Source organism: Hypanus sabinus, unplaced genomic scaffold, assembly GCF_030144855.1.
Source record: "Hypanus sabinus isolate sHypSab1 unplaced genomic scaffold, sHypSab1.hap1 scaffold_820, whole genome shotgun sequence".
Classification (NCBI taxonomy): Eukaryota; Metazoa; Chordata; class Chondrichthyes; order Myliobatiformes; family Dasyatidae; genus Hypanus; species Hypanus sabinus.
In genome coordinates this window covers 5,864-24,247 of record NW_026781673.1, presented here as the reverse complement: position 1 = coordinate 24,247, position 18,384 = coordinate 5,864, and the positions used below count along the sequence as shown (strand labels likewise).

General features: G+C 51.8%; 1 protein-coding gene across 2 annotated transcripts in view; it reads right to left on the bottom strand.

The window, feature by feature from the left end:
• Window positions 1-15,457, bottom strand: part of LOC132390253 (zinc-binding protein A33-like) — a 61,084-nt gene extending 45,627 nt beyond the window's left edge. For both annotated transcript variants that reach the window (XM_059962862.1, XM_059962861.1), the window contains exons 1-3: window positions 14,458-15,457; window positions 11,784-11,879; window positions 11,142-11,375 (exon numbers count right to left, since the gene is read on the bottom strand). In XM_059962862.1, coding sequence (XP_059818845.1) covers window positions 11,142-11,375; window positions 11,784-11,879; window positions 14,458-14,592 — 465 coding nt within the window. In that variant the 5' untranslated portion in view covers window positions 14,593-15,457. The remainder of the gene's footprint in view (window positions 1-11,141; window positions 11,376-11,783; window positions 11,880-14,457) is intronic.
• Window positions 15,458-18,384: the final 2,927 nt, after the last annotated feature.

Genomic DNA, 18,384 nt, shown 5'->3' with positions numbered 1-18,384 from the left:
GACTGTACAGGGTACTGGTGAGGAGACTGTACGGGGTACTGGTGAGGAGACTGTACAGGGTACTGGTGAGGTCACTGTACAGGGTACTGGTGAGGAGACTGTACAGGGTACCGGTGAGGAGACTGTACAGGGTACCGGTGAGGAGACTGTACAGGGTACTGGTGAGGAGACTGTACGTGGTACTGGTGAGGAGACTGTACAGGGTACTGATGAGGTGACTGTACAGGGTACTGGTGAGGTGACTGTACGGGGTACTGGTGAGGAGACTGTACAGGGTACTGGTGAGGAGACTGTACAGGGTACTGGTGAGGAGACTGTACGGGGTACTGGTGAGGAGACTGTACAGGGTACTGGTGAGGAGACTGTACAGGGTACTGGTGAGGAGACTGTACAGGGTACTGGTGAGGAGACTGTACGGGGTACTGGTGAGGAGACTGTACAGGGTACTGGTGAGGTCACTGTACAGGGTACTGGTGAGGAGACTGTACAGGGTACTGGTGAGGAGACTGTACGGGGTACTGGTGAGGAGACTGTACAGGGTACTGGTGAGGAGACTGTACAGGGTACTGGTGAGGAGACTGTACGGGGTACTGGTGAGGAGACTGTACGGGGTACTGGTGAGGTGACTGTACAGGGTACTGGTGAGGAGACTGTACAGGGTACTGGTGAGGCGACTGTACAGGGTACTGGTGAGGAGACTGCACAGGGTACTGGTGAGGAGACTGTACAGGGTACTGGTGAGGAGACCGTACAGGGTACTGGTGAGGAGACTGCACAGGGTACTGGTGAGGAGACTGTACAGGGTACTGATGAGGCCACTGTACAGGGTACTGGTGAGGAGACTGTACAGGGTACTGGTGAGGAGACTGTACAGGGTACTGGTGAGGAGACCGTACAGGGTACTGGTGAGGAGACTGTACGGGGTACTGGTGAGGAGACTGTACGGGGTACTGGTGAGGAGACCGTACAGGGTACTGGTGAGGAGACTGCACAGGGTACTGGTGAGGAGACTGTACAGGGTACTGCTGAGGAGACTGTACAGGGTACTGGTGAGGAGACTGTACAGGGTACTGGTGAGGAGACTGTACAGGGTACTGGTGAGGAGACTGTACAGTGTACTGGTGAGGAGACTGTACAGGGTACTGGTGAGGCGACTGTACAGGGTACTGGTGAGGAGACTGTACAGGGTACTGGTGAGGAGACTGTACAGGGTACTGGTGAGGTCACTGTACGGGGTACTGGTGAGGTCACTGTACGGGGTACTGGTGAGGAGACCGTACGGGGTACTGGTGAGGAGACTGTACGGGGTACTGGTGAGGTGACTGTACGGGGTACTGGTGAGGTGACTGTACGGGGTACTGGTGAGGTCACTGTACAGGGTACTGGTGAGGAGACTGTACGGGGTACTGGTGAGGAGACTGTACGGGGTACTGGTGAGGTGACTGTACAGGGTACTGGTGAGGAGACTGTACGGGGTACTGGTGAGGAGACTGTACAGGGTACTGGTGAGGAGACTATACGGGGTACTGGTGAGGAGACTGTACAGGGTACTGGTGAGGAGACTGTACAGGGTACTGGTGAGGTCACTGTACGGGGTACTGGTGAGGTCACTGTACGGGGTACTGGTGAGGAGACTGTACGGGGTACTGGTGAGGAGACTGTACAGGGTACTGGTGAGGAGACTGTACGGGGTACTGGTGAGGTGACTGTACAGGGTACTGGTGAGGAGACTGTACAGGGTACTGGTGAGGAGACTGTACAGGGTACTGGTGAGGAGACTGTACGGGGTACTGGTGAGGAGACTGTACAGGGTACTGGTGAGGAGACTGTACGGGGTACTGGTGAGGTCACTGTACAGGGTACTGGTGAGGAGACTGTACGGGGTACTGGTGAGGAGACTGTACGGGGTACTGGTGAGGAGACTGTACAGGGTACTGGTGAGGAGACTGTACGGGGTACTGGTGAGGTCACTGTACAGGGTACTGGTGAGGAGACTGTACAGGGTACTGGTGAGGAGACTGTACGGGGTACTGGTGAGGAGACTGTACGGGGTACTGGTGAGGTGACTGTACGGGGTACTGGTGAGGAGACTGTACAGGGTACTGGTGAGGAGACTGTACGGGGTACTGGTGAGGTGACTGTACAGGGTACTGGTGAGGAGACTGTACAGGGTACTGGTGAGGAGACTGTACAGGGTACTGGTGAGGAGACTGTACAGGGTACTGGTGAGGAGACTGTACAGGGTACTGGTGAGGAGACTGTACAGGGTACTGGTGAGGCGACTGTACAGGGTACTGGTGAGGAGACTGTACAGGGTACTGGTGAGGAGACTGTACAGGGTACTGGTGAGGAGACTGTACAGGGTACTGGTGAGGAGACTGTACGGGGTACTGGTGAGGAGACTGTACAGGGTACTGGTGAGGAGACTGTACGGGGTACTGGTGAGGAGTGTACAGGGTACTGGTGAGGAGACTGTACAGGGTACTGGTGAGGAGACTGTACGGGGTACTGGTGAGGAGTGTACAGGGTACTGGTGAGGAGACTGTACAGGGTACTGGTGAGGAGACTGTACAGGGTACTGGTGAGGAGACTGTACGGGGTACTGGTGAGGAGACTGTATAGGGTACTGGTGAGGAGACTGTACAGGGTACTGGTGAGGTGACTGTACAGGGTACTGGTGAGGTGACTGTACAGGGTACTGGTGAGGAGACTGTACAGGGTATTCGTGAGGCGACTTTACGGGGTACTGGTGAGGTGACTGTACAGGGTACTGGTGAGGAGACTGTACAGGGTAGGGACTGTGAGGAGACTGTACGGGTACTGGTGAGGAGTGTACAGGGTACTGGTGAGGAGACTGTACAGGGTACTGGTGAGGAGACTGTACAGGGTACTGGTGAGGAGACTGTACAGGGTACTGGTGAGGAGACTGTACAGGGTACTGGTGAGGAGACTGTACAGGGTACTGGTGAGGAGACTGTACGGGGTACTGGTGAGGAAGACTGTACAGGGTACTGGTGAGGAGACTGTACAGGGTACTGGTGAGGAGACTGTACAGGGTACTGGTGAGGAGACTGTACGGGGTACTGGTGAGGAGTGTACAGGGTACTGGTGAGGAGACTGTACAGGGTACTGGTGAGGAGACTGTACAGGGTACTGGTGAGGAGACTGTACAGGGTACTGGTGAGGAGACTGTACAGGGTACTGGTGAGGAGACTGTACAGGGTACTGGTGAGGAGACTGTACAGGGTACTGGAGTGGTGACTGTACAGGGTACTGGTGAGGAGACTGTACAGGGTACTGGTGAGGAGACTGTACAGGGTACTGGTGAGGTGACTGTACAGGGTACTGGTGAGGAGACTGTATAGGGTACTGGTGAGGAGACTGTACAGGGTACTGGTGAGGAGACTGTACAGGGTACTGGTGAGGAGACTGTACAGGGTACCGGTGAGGAGACTGTACGGGGTACTGGTGAGGAGACTGTACGGGGTACTGGTGAGGAGACTGTACAGGGTACTGGTGAGGAGACTGTACAGGGTACTGGTGAGGTGACTGTACGGGTACTGGTGAGGAGACTGTACAGGGTACCGGTGAGGAGACTGTACAGGGTACTGGTGAGGTGACTGTACAGGGTACTGGTGAGGAGACTGTACGGGGTACTGGTGAGGAGACTGTACGGGGTACTGGTGAGGAGACTGTACAGGGTACTGGTGAGGAGACTGTACAGGGTACTGGTGAGGTGACTGTACAGGGTACTGGTGAGGCGACTGTACAGGGTACTGGTGAGGCGACTGTACAGGGTACTGGTGAGGAGACTGTACAGGGTACTGGTGAGGAGACTGTACAGGGTACTGGTGAGGCGACTGTACAGGGTACTGGTGAGGCGACTGTACGGGGTACTGGTGAGGAGACTGTACAGGGTACTGGTGAGGAGACTGTACAGGGTACTGGTGAGGTGACTGTACAGGGTACTGGTGAGGAGACTGTACGGGGTACTGGTGAGGAGACTGTACGGGGTACTGGTGAGGAGACTGTACAGGGTACTGGTGAGGAGACTGCACAGGGTACTGGTGAGGAGACTGTACAGGGTACTGGTGAGGAGACTGTACAGGGTACTGGTGAGGTGACTGTACAGGGTACTGGTGAGGAGACTGTACAGGGTACTGGTGAGGTAACTGTACAGGGTACTGGTGAGGAGACTGTACAGGGTACTGGTGAGGTGACTGTACAGGGTACTGGTGAGGAGACTGTACGGGGTACTGGTGAGGAGACTGTACGGGGTACTGGTGAGGAGACTGTACAGGGTACTGGTGAGGAGACTGCACAGGGTACTGGTGAGGAGACTGCACAGGGTACTGGTGAGGAGACTGTACAGGGTACTGGTGAGGAGACTATACGGGGTACTGGTGAGGAGACTGTACAGGGTACTGGTGAGGAGACCGTACAGGGTACTGGTGAGGAGACTGTACAGGGTACTGGTGAGGAGACTGTACAGGGTACTGGTGAGGTGACTGTACAGGGTACTGGTGAGGTCTCTGTACAGGGTACTGGTGAGGAGACTGTACGGGGTACTGGTGAGGAGACTGTACAGGGTACTGGTGAGGAGACTGTACAGGGTACTGGTGAGGAGACTGTACAGGGTACTGGTGAGGAGACTGTACGGGGTACTGGTGAGGAGACTGTACAGGGTACTGGTGAGGAGACTGTACAGGGTACTGGTGAGGAGACTGTACAGGGTACTGGTGAGGTCACTGTACAGGGTACTGGTGAGGTCTCTGTACAGAGTACTGGTGAGGAGACTGTACAGGGTACTGGTGAGGAGACTGTACAGGGTACTGGTGAGGAGACTGTACAGGGTACTGGTGAGGAGACTGTACAGGGTACTGGTGAGGAGACTGTACAGGGTACTGGTGAGGAGACTGTACGGGGTACTGGTGAGGTGACTGTACGGGGTACTGGTGAGGAGACTGTACAGGGTACTGGTGAGGTCACTGTACAGGGTACTGGTGAGGAGACTGTACAGGGTACTGGTGAGGAGACTGTACAGGGTACTGGTGAGGAGACTATACGGGGTACTGGTGAGGAGACTGTACATGGTACTGGTGAGGAGACTGTACGGGGTACTGGTGAGGCGACTGTACAGGGTACTGGTGAGGAGACTGTACAGGGTACTGGTGAGGAGACTGTACAGGGTACTGGTGAGGAGACTGTACAGGGTACTGGTGAGGAGACTGTACAGGGTACTGGTGAGGAGACTGTACAGGGTACTGGTGAGGAGACTGTACAGGGTACTGGTGAGGAGACTGTACAGGGTACCGGTGAGGAGACTGTACAGGGTACTGGTGAGGCGACTGTACGGGGTACTGGTGAGGAAACTGTACAGGGTACTGGTGAGGAGACTGTACAGGGTACTGGTGAGGCCACTGTACAGGGTACTGGTGAGGTCACTGTACAGGGTACTGGTGAGGAGACTGTACGGGGTACTGGTGAGGAGACTGTACAGGGTACTGGTGAGGAGACTGTACAGGGTACTGGTGAGGTGACTGTACAGGGTACTGGTGAGCTGACTGTACAGTGTACTGGTGAGGAGACTGTACGGGGTACTGGTGAGGAGACTGTACAGGGTACTGGTGAGGAGACTGTACAGGGTACTGGTGAGGAGACTGTACAGGGTACTGGTGAGGCCACTGTACAGGGTACTGGTGAGGTCACTGTACAGGGTACTGGTGAGGAGACTGTACGGGGTACTGGTGAGGAGACTGTACAGGGTACTGGTGAGGCCACTGTACAGGGTACTGGTGAGGTCACTGTACAGGGTACTGGTGAGGAGACTGTACAGGGTACTGGTGAGGCCACTGTACAGGGTACTGGTGAGGTCACTGTACAGGGTACTGGTGAGGAGACTGTACGGGGTACTGGTGAGGCCACTGTACAGGGTACTGGTGAGGTCACTGTACAGGGTACTGGTGAGGAGACTGTACGGGGTACTGGTGAGGAGACTGTACAGGGTACTGGTGAGGCAACTGTACGGGGTACTGGTGAGGAGACTGTACAGGGTACTGGTGAGGTGACTGTACAGGGTACTGGTGAGGAGACTGTACAGGGTACTGGTGAGGTGACTGTACAGGGTACTGGTGAGGTCACTGTACAGGGTACTGGTGAGGAGACTGTACGGGGTACTGGTGAGGAGACTGTACAGGGTACTGGTGAGGAGACTGTACAGGGTACTGGTGAGGTGACTGTACAGGGTACTGGTGAGGAGACTGTACGGGGTACTGGTGAGGAGACTGTACGGGGTACTGGTGAGGTGACTATACGGGGTACTGGTGAGGAGACTGTACAGGGTACTGGTGAGGAGACTGTACAGGGTACTGGCGAGGTCACTGTACAGTGTACTGGTGAGGAGACCGTACAGGGTACTGGTGAGGTCTCTGTACAGGGTACTGGTGAGGAGACTGTACGGGGTACTGGTGAGGAGACAGTACAGGGTACTGGTGAGGAGACTGTACAGGGTACTGGTGAGGAGACTGTACAGGGTACTGGTGAGGTCTCTGTACAGGGTACTGGTGAGGAGACTGTACGGGGTACTGGTGAGGAGACAGTACAGGGTACTGGTGAGGAGACTGTACAGGGTACTGGTGAGGAGACTGTACAGGGTACTGGTGAGGAGACTGTACAGGGTACTGGTGAGGTGACTGTACAGGGTACTGGTGAGGTCACTGTACAGGGTACTGGTGAGGAGACTGTACAGGGTACTGGTGAGGTCTCTGTACGGGGTACTGGTGAGGAGACTGTACGGGGTACTGGTGAGGAGACTGTATAGGGTACTGGTGAGGAGACTGTACGGGGTACTGGTGAGGAGACTGTACAGGGTACTGGTGAGGTCACTGTACGGGGTACTGGTGAGGAGACTGTACGGGGTACTGGTGAGGAGACTGTACGGGGTACTGGTGAGGAGACTGTACAGGGTACTGTTGAGGTGACTGTACAGGGTACTGGTGAGGAGACTGTACGGGGTACTGGTGAGGAGACTGTACAGGGTACTGGTGAGGAGACTGTACAGGGTACTGGTGAGGTGACTGTACAGGGTACTGGTGAGGTCACTGTACGGGGTACTGGTGAGGAGACTGTACAGGGTACTGGTGAGGAGACTGTACAGGGTACTGGTGAGGTGACTGTACAGGGTACTGGTGAGGAGACTGTACGGGGTACTGGTGAGGAGACTGTATAGGGTACTGGTGAGGAGACTGTACAGGGTACTGGTGAGGAGACTGTATAGGGTACTGGTGAGGAGACTGTACAGGGTACTGGTGAGGAGACTGTATAGGGTACTGGTGAGGAGACTGTACAGGGTACTGATGAGGAGACTGTATAGGGTACTGGTGAGGAGACTGTACAGGGTACTGATGAGGAGACTGTACAGGGTACTGGTGAGGAGACTGTACAGGGTACTGGTGAGGCGACTGTACTGGGTACCGGTGAGGAGACTGTACAGGGTACTGGTGAGGAGACTGTACGGGGTACTGGTGAGGAGACTGTACGGGGTACTGGTGAGGCGACTGTATAGGGTACTGGTGAGGAGACTGTACGGGGTACTGGTGAGGAGACTGTACAGGGTACTGGTGAGGAGACCGTACAGGGTACTGGTGAGGAGACTGTACAGGGTACTGGTGAGGAGACTGTACAGGGTACTGGTGAGGTGACTGTACAGGGTACTGGTGAGGAGACTGTACAGGGTACTGGTGAGGAGACTGTACAGGGTACTGGTGAGGCGACTGTACGGGGTACTGGTGAGGAGACTGTACATGGTACTGGTGAGGAGACTGTACGGGGTACTGGTGAGGAGACTGTACAGGGTACTGGTGAGGAGACTGTACAGGGTACTGGTGAGGAGACTGTACAGGGTACTGGTGAGGAGACTGTACAGGGTACTGGTGAGGAGACTGTACGGGGTACTGGTGAGGAGACTGTACAGGGTACTGGTGAGGAGACCGTACAGGGTACTGGTGAGGAGACTGTACAGGGTACTGGTGAGGAGACTGTACAGGGTACTGGTGAGGTGACTGTACAGGGTACTGGTGAGGTCACTGTACAGGATACTGGTGAGGAGACTGTACGGGGTACTGGTGAGACCACACCTGGAGTACTGCGTGCAGTTCTGGTCTCCTTACTTGAGGAAGGATATACTGGCTTTGGGGGTGGTGCAGAGGAGGTTCACCAGCTTGATCCAGAGATGAGGGGGTTAGACTATGAGGAGAGATTGAGTCACCTGGGACTGTAACACTGGAATTCAAGATGAGAGGAGATCTTGCAGAAGCATAAAATTATGAAACGGATAGAGGCAGGAAAGTTGTTTCCACTGGTAGGTGAGACTAGAACTAGGGGACATAGCCTCAAGATTCAGGGGAACAAATTTAGGACAGAGAAGAGGAGGAACTGCTTTTCCCAGAGAGTGGTGAATGTGTGGAATTCTCTGCCCAGTGAAACAGTGGAGGCCACCTCGGTAAATATATTTATGACAAAGTTGGATAGAGTTTGGCATAGTTGGAGAATTATGGGTCACGGGGAAAAGGCAGGTAGGTGGAGATGAGTCCATGATCGATAGGATCAGACATGATCCTATTGAATGGTGGAGCAGGCTCGATGGTCCACATGACCTACTCCTGCTCCTAATTCTTATGTTCTTATGGAGTTCGGGCACTGTTGCCAGCTGTGGTGATAGGTGGGAGGTTGCTTGTGAAGCAGAGAAGTTGATAGGAGAAGAAGGGTTGAAAGACCTGTCTATTGTGTAAAATGGGATATAATCCGATGAAGAATATGTCTGAAAAAGAAAGACAGGGCAATAGTCTCTAAAACGATGAGCTTGATGCAAGCTGGATATAGACATTAATAGGATGCAAAACTGGGCTGAGAGGTGGCAGATGGAGTTGAACCCAGATAAGTGTGAGGTGGCTCATTTTGGTCGGTCAAATATGTTAGCAGAATATAGTATTGATTGTAAGACTCTTGTCTGTGTGGAGGATCAGAGGGATCTTGGGGCCCCGAGTCCATTGGACACTCAAAGCAGCTGCACAGGTTGACTCTGCGGTTAAGAAGGCATATGGTGTATTGGCCTTCATCAATCGTGGAATTGAATTTAGGAGCCGAGAGGTACTGTTGCAGGACCTTGGTCAGACCCCACTTGGAATACTGTGCTCAGTTCTGGTCACCTCACTACAGGAAGGATGTGGAAACCATAGAAAGGGTGCAGAGGAGATTTACAAGGATATTGCCTGGATTGGGGAGCATGCCTTATGAGAATAGGTTGAGTGAACTCGTTTTACAACATTGAATCACAGTGGGTTTAATTTGGCTTGTCTGACACTGACCAACAAAGACACTCCAGCGTCAAAAAAGGTCCTTTCATGTCAAACTGAAAATAGATCTGGACAGAATGATCTAAATTAATTAAAATACAAAATAATTGATTGCATTAGATTTTATCCTCCTTTAATACAACACAGCAAATTATCGCTAGTGCAGCCAATTGGTTTTAGAATTATAATCGTTTCAATGGGGATCTGTTTTTAGAGACCTGTGTACAGTGAAGGTGTTTCAAATGATTGCAGTAAAATTACACCTGTATCTGGAAGCTCCAACTGCTGGTGAGTCAGTATCCCGGCAAAAACTACACCATGAAGACAAAAGAACACTCCAAGCAACTCCGCAAAAAGGTTATTGAAAAGCACAAGTCAGGAGATGGACACAGAAAATTTCAAAGTCACTGAATATCCCTTACAATACAGTTTCAGTAATCATCACGATGTGGCACAGCTGTAAGTCTGCTGAGAGCAGGCTGTCCTCAAAGACTGGGTGTCTGCGCAAGAAGGGGACTCGTGAGGGAGGCCTCCAAAAGACCTGTGACAACTCTGGAGGAGTTACAAGCTTCAGTGGCTGAGATGGGAGAAACTCTCATGCAACTGTCGACCCGTCACAGCTTTATGGGAGAGTGGCAAAGAGAAAGCCACTGTTGAAAAAAGCTCACATGAACTCTCAGCTGGAGTTTGCCAGAAGGCACACGGGAGACTGAAACCAGCAGGACGAAGGTTCTATGGTCTGAGGAAACCAAAATTGAGCATTTTGGCCATTAGTCTACATGCTATTTTGGGCCTGGTGGTGGCTGCATCGTGCTTCACTGCAGCAGGCCCTAGAAGGCTTGTAAAGGTAGAGACTGAAATGAATGCAGCCAAATACAGGGAAATCCTGGAGGAAAACCTGATGTATTCTGCAAGAGAACGGTGACGTGGGAGAAGATTTGTTTTCCAGCAAGACAATGACCCCAAACATAAAGCCAAAGCTACACAGGAATGGCTTAAAATGAACAAAGTTAATGTCCTGGAGAGGCCAAGTCAGCGTCCAGCCTCAATCCATTGAGAACTGTGGCTGGATTTGACAAGGGCTGTTCACTCACGATCCCCGTGCAATCTGACAGAGCGTGTGCAGTTTTGTAAAGAAGAATGGGGAAAGATTGCAGTGTCCGGATGTGCAAAGCTGATAGAGACCGATCCACACTGGCTCAACGTTGTAATTGCTGCCAAAGATGCATCTACTAAATACTGACTTCAAGGGGATGAATTTATTTTGTTTTATATTTCTAATTAATTTAGATTAATGTCGAGATCTGTTTTCACTTTGAGACAATGAAACATGAAAAACAATGAAACTTCCAAGCTGGGGGAGGGGTTGGTGATGAATACTTTTTATAGACGCTGTGGATGTTTAATCTGATGTGTGGGTCACAATGTGAAATTCAATCTCAGTTCCCACTGATCGACAGAGTGACCCTCACACCTACCACACCAGACACACTCACAGCCTGTGACTGTAACTGGGTGTTACTCTGAGTATCGGGGATATAATTCGTGGGAATCACAGAAACGATCACCAGCTCAGTGCTCTGATCAGAGTAACTCATTCCCGAGAAGGTTGCAGACTGTCCTGTGATGTACAGATGTTGTGGGAGGCCGGTTTGGGGAACACAACAGTCAAAACATCTGTCCAGTTTAAATCTGTTTACAATGATAGTATCTGTAAATACCACACTGAGTTACAATACATCATTTTGAGTCGGTGCACTTTTACAGAACCAAACTGAAATCTCTCACCATGAGGAATGTCACATTATCTTGCTGATCCATCTGTTCCTGTAACTTTGACATTTTCTCCCGGATAGAATTTAAATTCTCTTGAATCTTTTGAAGATTTTTCTCCATCGGATTCAGAATCCTCTCCTCCTCTTCCCTGAGATCTCGGAGTGCGCGCTGCTCTTTCTCGGTGATAATCCGGCGCAGTTCATCAAACTGGGATGTGATGTGGGACTGAACACTGTGTGACTGTTCCTGTCGAATGAAAGGAGAGGCTAGTTTATTATTTGACTGTAAAGTATTTCCCTATGACATGGAAGGAGACCATTCAGCCCACTGACCCTATGCTATTTCTCAGATATTCAATTCCATCCATTCACGTCTCCCTGAAACCAACTCTTCCTCACTGATCCATCAACTCCCACCTGATTCACAGACCACCCGCCATCACAGGGTTAATTACAGCCCCGAATTATACATTCATCTAGATTTCTTGGCAATGCCGGCCCACTGTGATCTCAAGGAGAACATGCAAACTCTACGCGGAGAGCACCAGAGGTCAGAATCGAACCCAGGTCACTGGAGCTGCGATATTCTGCTACTCGGCATTAAAGGAAACAAAACTACACAATATCATTGGAAATCCTGCTCAGGAAGCCTCACCCGAACTGCAGAAACCTTCTCTTTCTGTTGCCGCTCCACGTCCTCGAGCTCGCGTTTCTTTTCTGTGAGAGAGTCTAACGCAGATTTAACCCGTTCCTGGGAGACAGAGAGTGAAGGAATTAGACAATAAAGATGCAGTGCTGAGTCGAGCCAATTGATTGTCATATACAAATAAATATAAAATGCGGTCTCCATGTCCACCGGGGCGCTGCGGTACCGCGGTTGCCCACTAGAGGCGCTGCGGTCTCGGGATTGTCCACCGGGAAGCTGCAGCACCGCGGTTGCCCACTAGAGGCGCTGCGGTCTCGGGAATGTCCACCGGGGCGCTGCGGTACCGGGATTGTCCACCAGAAGCGCTGCGGCATCGGGAATGTCCACTGGGGCGCTGCGGTACCGGGATTGTCCACCAGGGGCGCTGCGGTCTCGGGAATGTCCACCAGGGGCGCTGCGGTCTCGGGAATGTCCACCGGGGAGCTGCAGTACCGCGACTGTCCACCAGGGGCGCTGCGGTCTCGGGAATGAACGTTGTGTTGTTGCCGGTGAAACCGCTTCACTGGGCGTGTCTGGAGCTCCTCGCAAACAGCCACCGGACTCAGCGGCGAGAAAAACACTTCTCCCACTCTCTGTATCTCTAGGGTAGATATGACTTGGTCCCCTAAACCCATGAGGTTGGAATGTCTTGCCTATCCGAACCCTGACCTTTGTAACTTACTGCTCCCATGCAATCACCCGGCGGCACAAATAACAGACCATACACTGCATGCAATTCTCAGGAAAGTACAGTGGCATGCAAAAGTTTGGTCAAAATTTCTGTTACTGTGAATAGCTAAGTGAGTAAAAGATGACCTCATTGTGGATTCTGAGGTGTGTTTAGGATCAATATCCTGTCGTAGAAGCCATTCTCTTTTCATCTTTAGCTTCTTTACAGACGGTGTGATGTTTGCTTCCAGAATTTGCTGGTATTTAATTGAATTCATTCTTCGCTCTACCAGGGAAATGTTCCCCGTTCCACTGGGGCTGCAACACAAGCCCAAAGCATGATCGATCCACCCCTGTGCTGAACAGTTGGAGAGGTGTTGTTTTCATGAAATTCTGCACTCTTTTTTCTCCAAACACACCTTTGCTCATTGCGTCCAAAAAGTTCTGTTTGAACTTCATCAGTCCACTAGACTTGTTTCTAAAATGCATCAGGCTTGTTTAGATGTTCCTTTGCAAACTTCTGATGCTGAATTTTGTGGTGAGGATGCAGGAAAGGTTTTCCTCTGATAACTCTTCCATAAAGGTCATATTTGTGCAGGTGCATATTTGGGGTGTATGGGGTATCAGGGAGGGGTAGCACCTCTGATGGGGGAACATGTCATGACCTTTTCAGGTGGTTTGTCCACCGGTGGGCCCCACCTGGCACTCAGCTCTCACCTGTGGCTCCCCGTAGCTGCTTTCATGTGACAGCGGTCACACCCCGGGCAACGGCCTCGACAAGCCGCCTGAACCAGGTGAGGGTAGCCAATGGGTCTCAAACCCTCGGTGAGATAGGTAGTTGTCTATCCCAGCATGTGAAGACAGACTCCGGCAGATTGAGCGGACGAAACCAATGGAAGGTCCAACGGTCAAGAAGGCGGTCTCTGAAATGCGTAGTACATGGCAAGACACAGAAGATGTCCTGGTCATCCACTGTGCCTGGTCCCATCTCCAGCCGTCTCGACTCTTGTCTTGCCACTGGATCCAGATGGGAATTGGGTAGAGAGAGTGAGGCTGACTCTGCACAACTCTCCCTCACTTAAATCCAAATCAAGCGCTAGTCTCGACAACATCACCATTACTGGTTTTGAGGTCTTCATCGATGATGTTGGATGAACAACATTTGTGCAGGTGTCGCTGCACAGTAGAACAGTGCATACCACTCCAGAGTCTGCTAAATCTTCCTGAAGGTCTTTCACAGTCAAACGGGGGTTCTGATTTGCCTTTATAGCAATCCTATGAGCAGTTCTCTCAGAAAGTTTTCCTGGTCTTCCAGACCTCAACTTGACCTCCACCATTCCTGTTAACTGCCATTTCTTAATTACACCATGATCTGAGGAAAGGGCTGCCTGAAAACGCTTTGCTATCTTCTTATAGCCTTCTCCTGCTTTGTGGGCATCATTTATTTTAATTTTCAGAGTGCTAGGCAGCTGCTTAGAGGAAACCATGGTTACTGATTTTTGGGACAAGGTTTGAGGAGTCAGGGTATTTATAAAGGTTTGAAATTTGCATCATCTGGCCTTTCCTAATAATGATTGTGAACAAGCTACAGCCCGAATAAGCTAATTAAGGTCTGAGACCTTGGTAAAAGTTATCCCAGAGCTCAAATCTCTTGGGGTGCCCAAACTTTTGCATGGTGCTCCTTTCCTTTTTTACCACTCTAAAATTGTACAAAACAAAAATAATTCACTAATCTTGCTTAAATATTGAAAAGAATGTTTCATCTTTAACTTTATGACTTTTGGAGATCAGTTCATTTTCTACTCACTTAACCATTCACAGTAACAGAAATGTTGATCAGGGTGCCCAAACTTTTGCATGCCACTGTATATTTATGAATGTTTATCAACTAAACAGTTCCCAAAGAAAAGAAACACAAGGGCCCATCATGAATTGCACGTAAGTTGGTGCTCATCCTGAAGTTGTCTTTACTCACACGTTGGACCCGCGGTCTGTGTGAAACCACACACCACCTTCCGAATGTCTCTCGAAATCCATCTCGAACAAACGGACTCTCCCTCGGGAGCACAGGTCCCTTCTCCCTGAAGCCATTCAACTCCATGAACAACATTGTGCAACGGGGACGGCATCCTCAGTCACCTTCCCTCCTGTCTTCTCCCAGCTCCCGCCATAAGGACCTCGACCCACACCAGTGTCCGCACAAAAACCTCTCCGCCCGGCCTTCTCTAGAACCTTCTTCCTGATTCCACCATCCTGATGGGCTGACACAACATTTCCAAGTTGAACATCAAAGCCCCTTATCTAAGCTCAAACCCAAACAGGCCAGAAAGCAGAGCAGACTGATCTTCCGGAACTTCCGAAATGAAACACCGACAGATATCGGCGTTCTTTCACAGTCATTAAAACCCACAAGACTATTGCCGCTCATGTGGTGCCCAGGCTGGTTCACTCCGACAAGAACAGAGAGGCTTCCTCCCGTCCAGTGGGAAAGGAGCCCCATCCCTTCAGTGCGTCCCTGCAGCCTGGAAGGTGTCAGTCGGCTACACTCCTCTGCAGCTCGGGCTCCCAGGCTTTTTTATACCCCGGACCGAGACGATTAACGAGGGTCAGTGGACCCCAGGTTGGGAACCCCTGTCTATGGACACTTCGGTGTGATCTCCGTTTTCCTGAGCGTCCGGGGAACAGCCTGAAGATCAGTGTCACTCGGCTGCCGTGACACAGGCCCTCGCATCTTTCTCCACGTCCTCTTCACCGTCCGCAAAGAGCTGAGAGACGGTCTCATCTCCACTGCATCAATCTCGGGGCAGCGCGCTGAGGGAGTGATGCTCCGGTGTGCAGCAAGGATCAGACCGGGAGGGCTCCTCTCACCGCCGGCCGGGCGAGGTCTTGGTGAGATCTGCTGATGGTCCGGACTGTCGCTCAGGGAACCACCGCACCAGGTACATCCAATCGTTGTCCTGCAGTAACTGCGGGGCATTCCGTGCTGACCACTTGTGGTGAACTGGACACGCCCCCTGCTGACTGCTCCTGTGGCTCCTCCCACAGGCCCCTGTGGACACGCCCCCTGCTGACTGCTCCTGTGGCTCCTCCCACAGGCCCCTGTGGACACGCCCCCTGCTGACTGCTCCTGTGGCTCCTCCCACAGGCCCCTGTGGACACGCCCCCTGCTGACTGCTCCTGTGGCTCCTCCCACAGGCCCCTGTGGACACGCCCCCTGCTGACTGCTCCTGTGGCTCCTCCCACAGGCCCCTGTATAAAGGCGATCTGAGGCCTGATGCTCGGCCTCAGTCTCCAGGACATTGTATGATGGACACTCACTCCTGGTTCCTTCTTCCAGTCAATAAAAGCCGATATCTCGCCTTACGTCTCAGTGTGAGTTATTGATGGTGCATCACTACTGCCTGATAGACCTGTGGTCAACGTGCTGGTCTGAATGAATGTAACCCATTTCATTAACACAGGGTTCACATCGAGAGTGCGATGAAGCTACAAAAGGTAGTGGATTCGGCCCAGTACATCACAGGGAGAGCCCTCCCAACCACTGAGCACATCGACATGAAATGCTGCCGTAGGAAAGCAGCGTCCATCATCAGAGATCCTCATCACCCAGGCCGTGCTCTCTCCTCGCTGCTGCCATCAGGCAGAAGGTACAAGAGCCTCAGGACTCGCAGCATCGGGTTCAAGAACGGTTACTAGCCCACAAAGATCGGGCTCTTCAACAATAGGGGATAAATACACACACCTGCCCGTCCATTGAGATGGTCCCACAACCAGAGTCACGCAGTGAAAGACTCTTTCCCCGGTCATTTCATCTTCTTTATTTATTTGTTTGTATTTGTACAGTTTGTTGTTTTCTGCACACCGGTTCATCTTTCATTGATCCTGTTACTATTGTATAGATTTTCTCAGTGTGGCCGCAGGAAATTAAATCCCAGGGTTGTATGTGCTGACATTTCGGAACTCTGATGATAAAATGGACTTTGAGCTCGAGTTTCGGGAACTTCGTTCTCAGCCACACTCACAGCCAATCAGCGAGCAGTGCTGGGAGAGGCCGCCTCTCATTGGCTGCGGTCGGGGCCAGTGGGCGGGACGCAGAGCGCCCGGAACGGAACGCGGTCCGGTGTTGGAACCGGGACCGACTGGACCCGGGGCGAGGCCGGAGATCGGGGGCAGCTCCTCGGGCAAAGGTGCAACACGGGCCGGGGTTCTGACTGCGGAGATGGAGAGACTGGCGGGGATCGCATGAGATGGTTCAGGTGCACGGAGGGTGCCCGGCCTTTCTCCCCGGTGGATCGGGGCCTGTTACCCGCAGCTGCCTCCGAAACCCGTCTCCTGCCGCCGGGAAACCGGAGCTGCCCCGCAGCGGCTGCTGACGGATCTCTGGTTCCCTCACCTCTCTCCTGTGCAATCCGGTAGACTGAGGGCGAGGGTGAACGAGACAGGAGCCGACGTGGCCATTCGGCTCCTTGCGCCGGCTCTGCCCTTCACTCGGAGCATGGCTGATCTTTGACCTCAGTGCCACTTTCCTCCCAAGTTCCCGTCATCGCTGAGCCCCTAAACTTGCCGTTTGAATTTAAAAACCTCGTGGAGACACTTCCAAAAGTTCACCACACTGAGGGTGAGGAAATCTCTCCTCATCAGACTTGCTGAGGTGGCCTCTTATCTCCAGTCTCTGACCCCAGTTCCACACCCACAGGGAAACATCAACCTGTCAATGTTCTGTGAGACTGTGTCTGTGCCAGTGAGACCACGGATTTCTCTAATTGTGAGACAGTCCCGGTCAGTATAATCTCTCTCAGGACACGACCTCACCCCCCAAATCAATCTGGGAAACCTTTTCATTCCCCTCATCCCACAGGCTGACTCTGGGAGGGAGACCGGACCTGTACACAGTGTTCCATGTCCGCTCTCACCAGGACCCCAAATACCTTCAGAGGAGATCTGTATTCTTGTATTCAAACCTTCCTTCCCATTCAGTGCTCTCCATCGAATATAGAACTCCACAGTGAACAGATGCACCCCCTCAGACGGGAATTGAAAGGGCAAGTGTTCCCACAGTTAGAGCCTCAGGCCGAGAGCCTCGGAGTGGGCAGAGAGGCACCAGGGGGGTATGTGGGAGCCGGAGCCCAGCTGTGTGGTTTGTGTGTCAGAATCAGGTTCAGTATGTCCAGCATCTGTGGTGAAATGTGTTGTTTTGTGCCAGCAGGACATTGCAATACACAGTAATAAAAACTATAAATTACAATGAGAATATATTAAAATACATTTAAAAGGTAATGACAAGAGAGAGGGAAAATACTGAGGAGGTGTTTGTGGGTTCATTGTCCGTTCAGAAATCCGATGGCAAGTGGAAGAAGCTGTTCCTGAAATGCTGAGAGTGTCTTAAAACCATAAGACATAGGAGCAGTAGGCCATTCAGCCCATCGAGTGTGCTCCTTCAATCATGGGCTGATCCAATTCTTCCAGTCATCCCCACTCCCCTGCCTTCTCCCCACACCCTTAGATACCCTGGCTAATCAAGAAAAGCGCATCTCTTTCTGCCTTAAACACACACAATGACTCGGCCTCCACAGCCGCTCGTGACAACAAACTCCACAGATTTACCACCTCTGACTAAAGTAATTTCCCCAGATCTCAGTTCCAAACTGACATCCTTCAATCCTGAAGTCGTGCCCTCTTGTCCTAGACTCCCCTACCATGGGAAATAACTTTGCCATATCAAATCTGTTCAGGCCTTTTAACATTTGGAGTGTTTCTATGAGATCCCCCCTCATTCTCCTGAACTCCAGGGAATACAGGCCAAGAGCTGCCAGACATTCCTCATACAGTAACCCTTTCATTCCTGGAATCATTCTCATGTATCTTCTCTGAACCCTCTCCAATGTTAGTATATCCTTTCTAA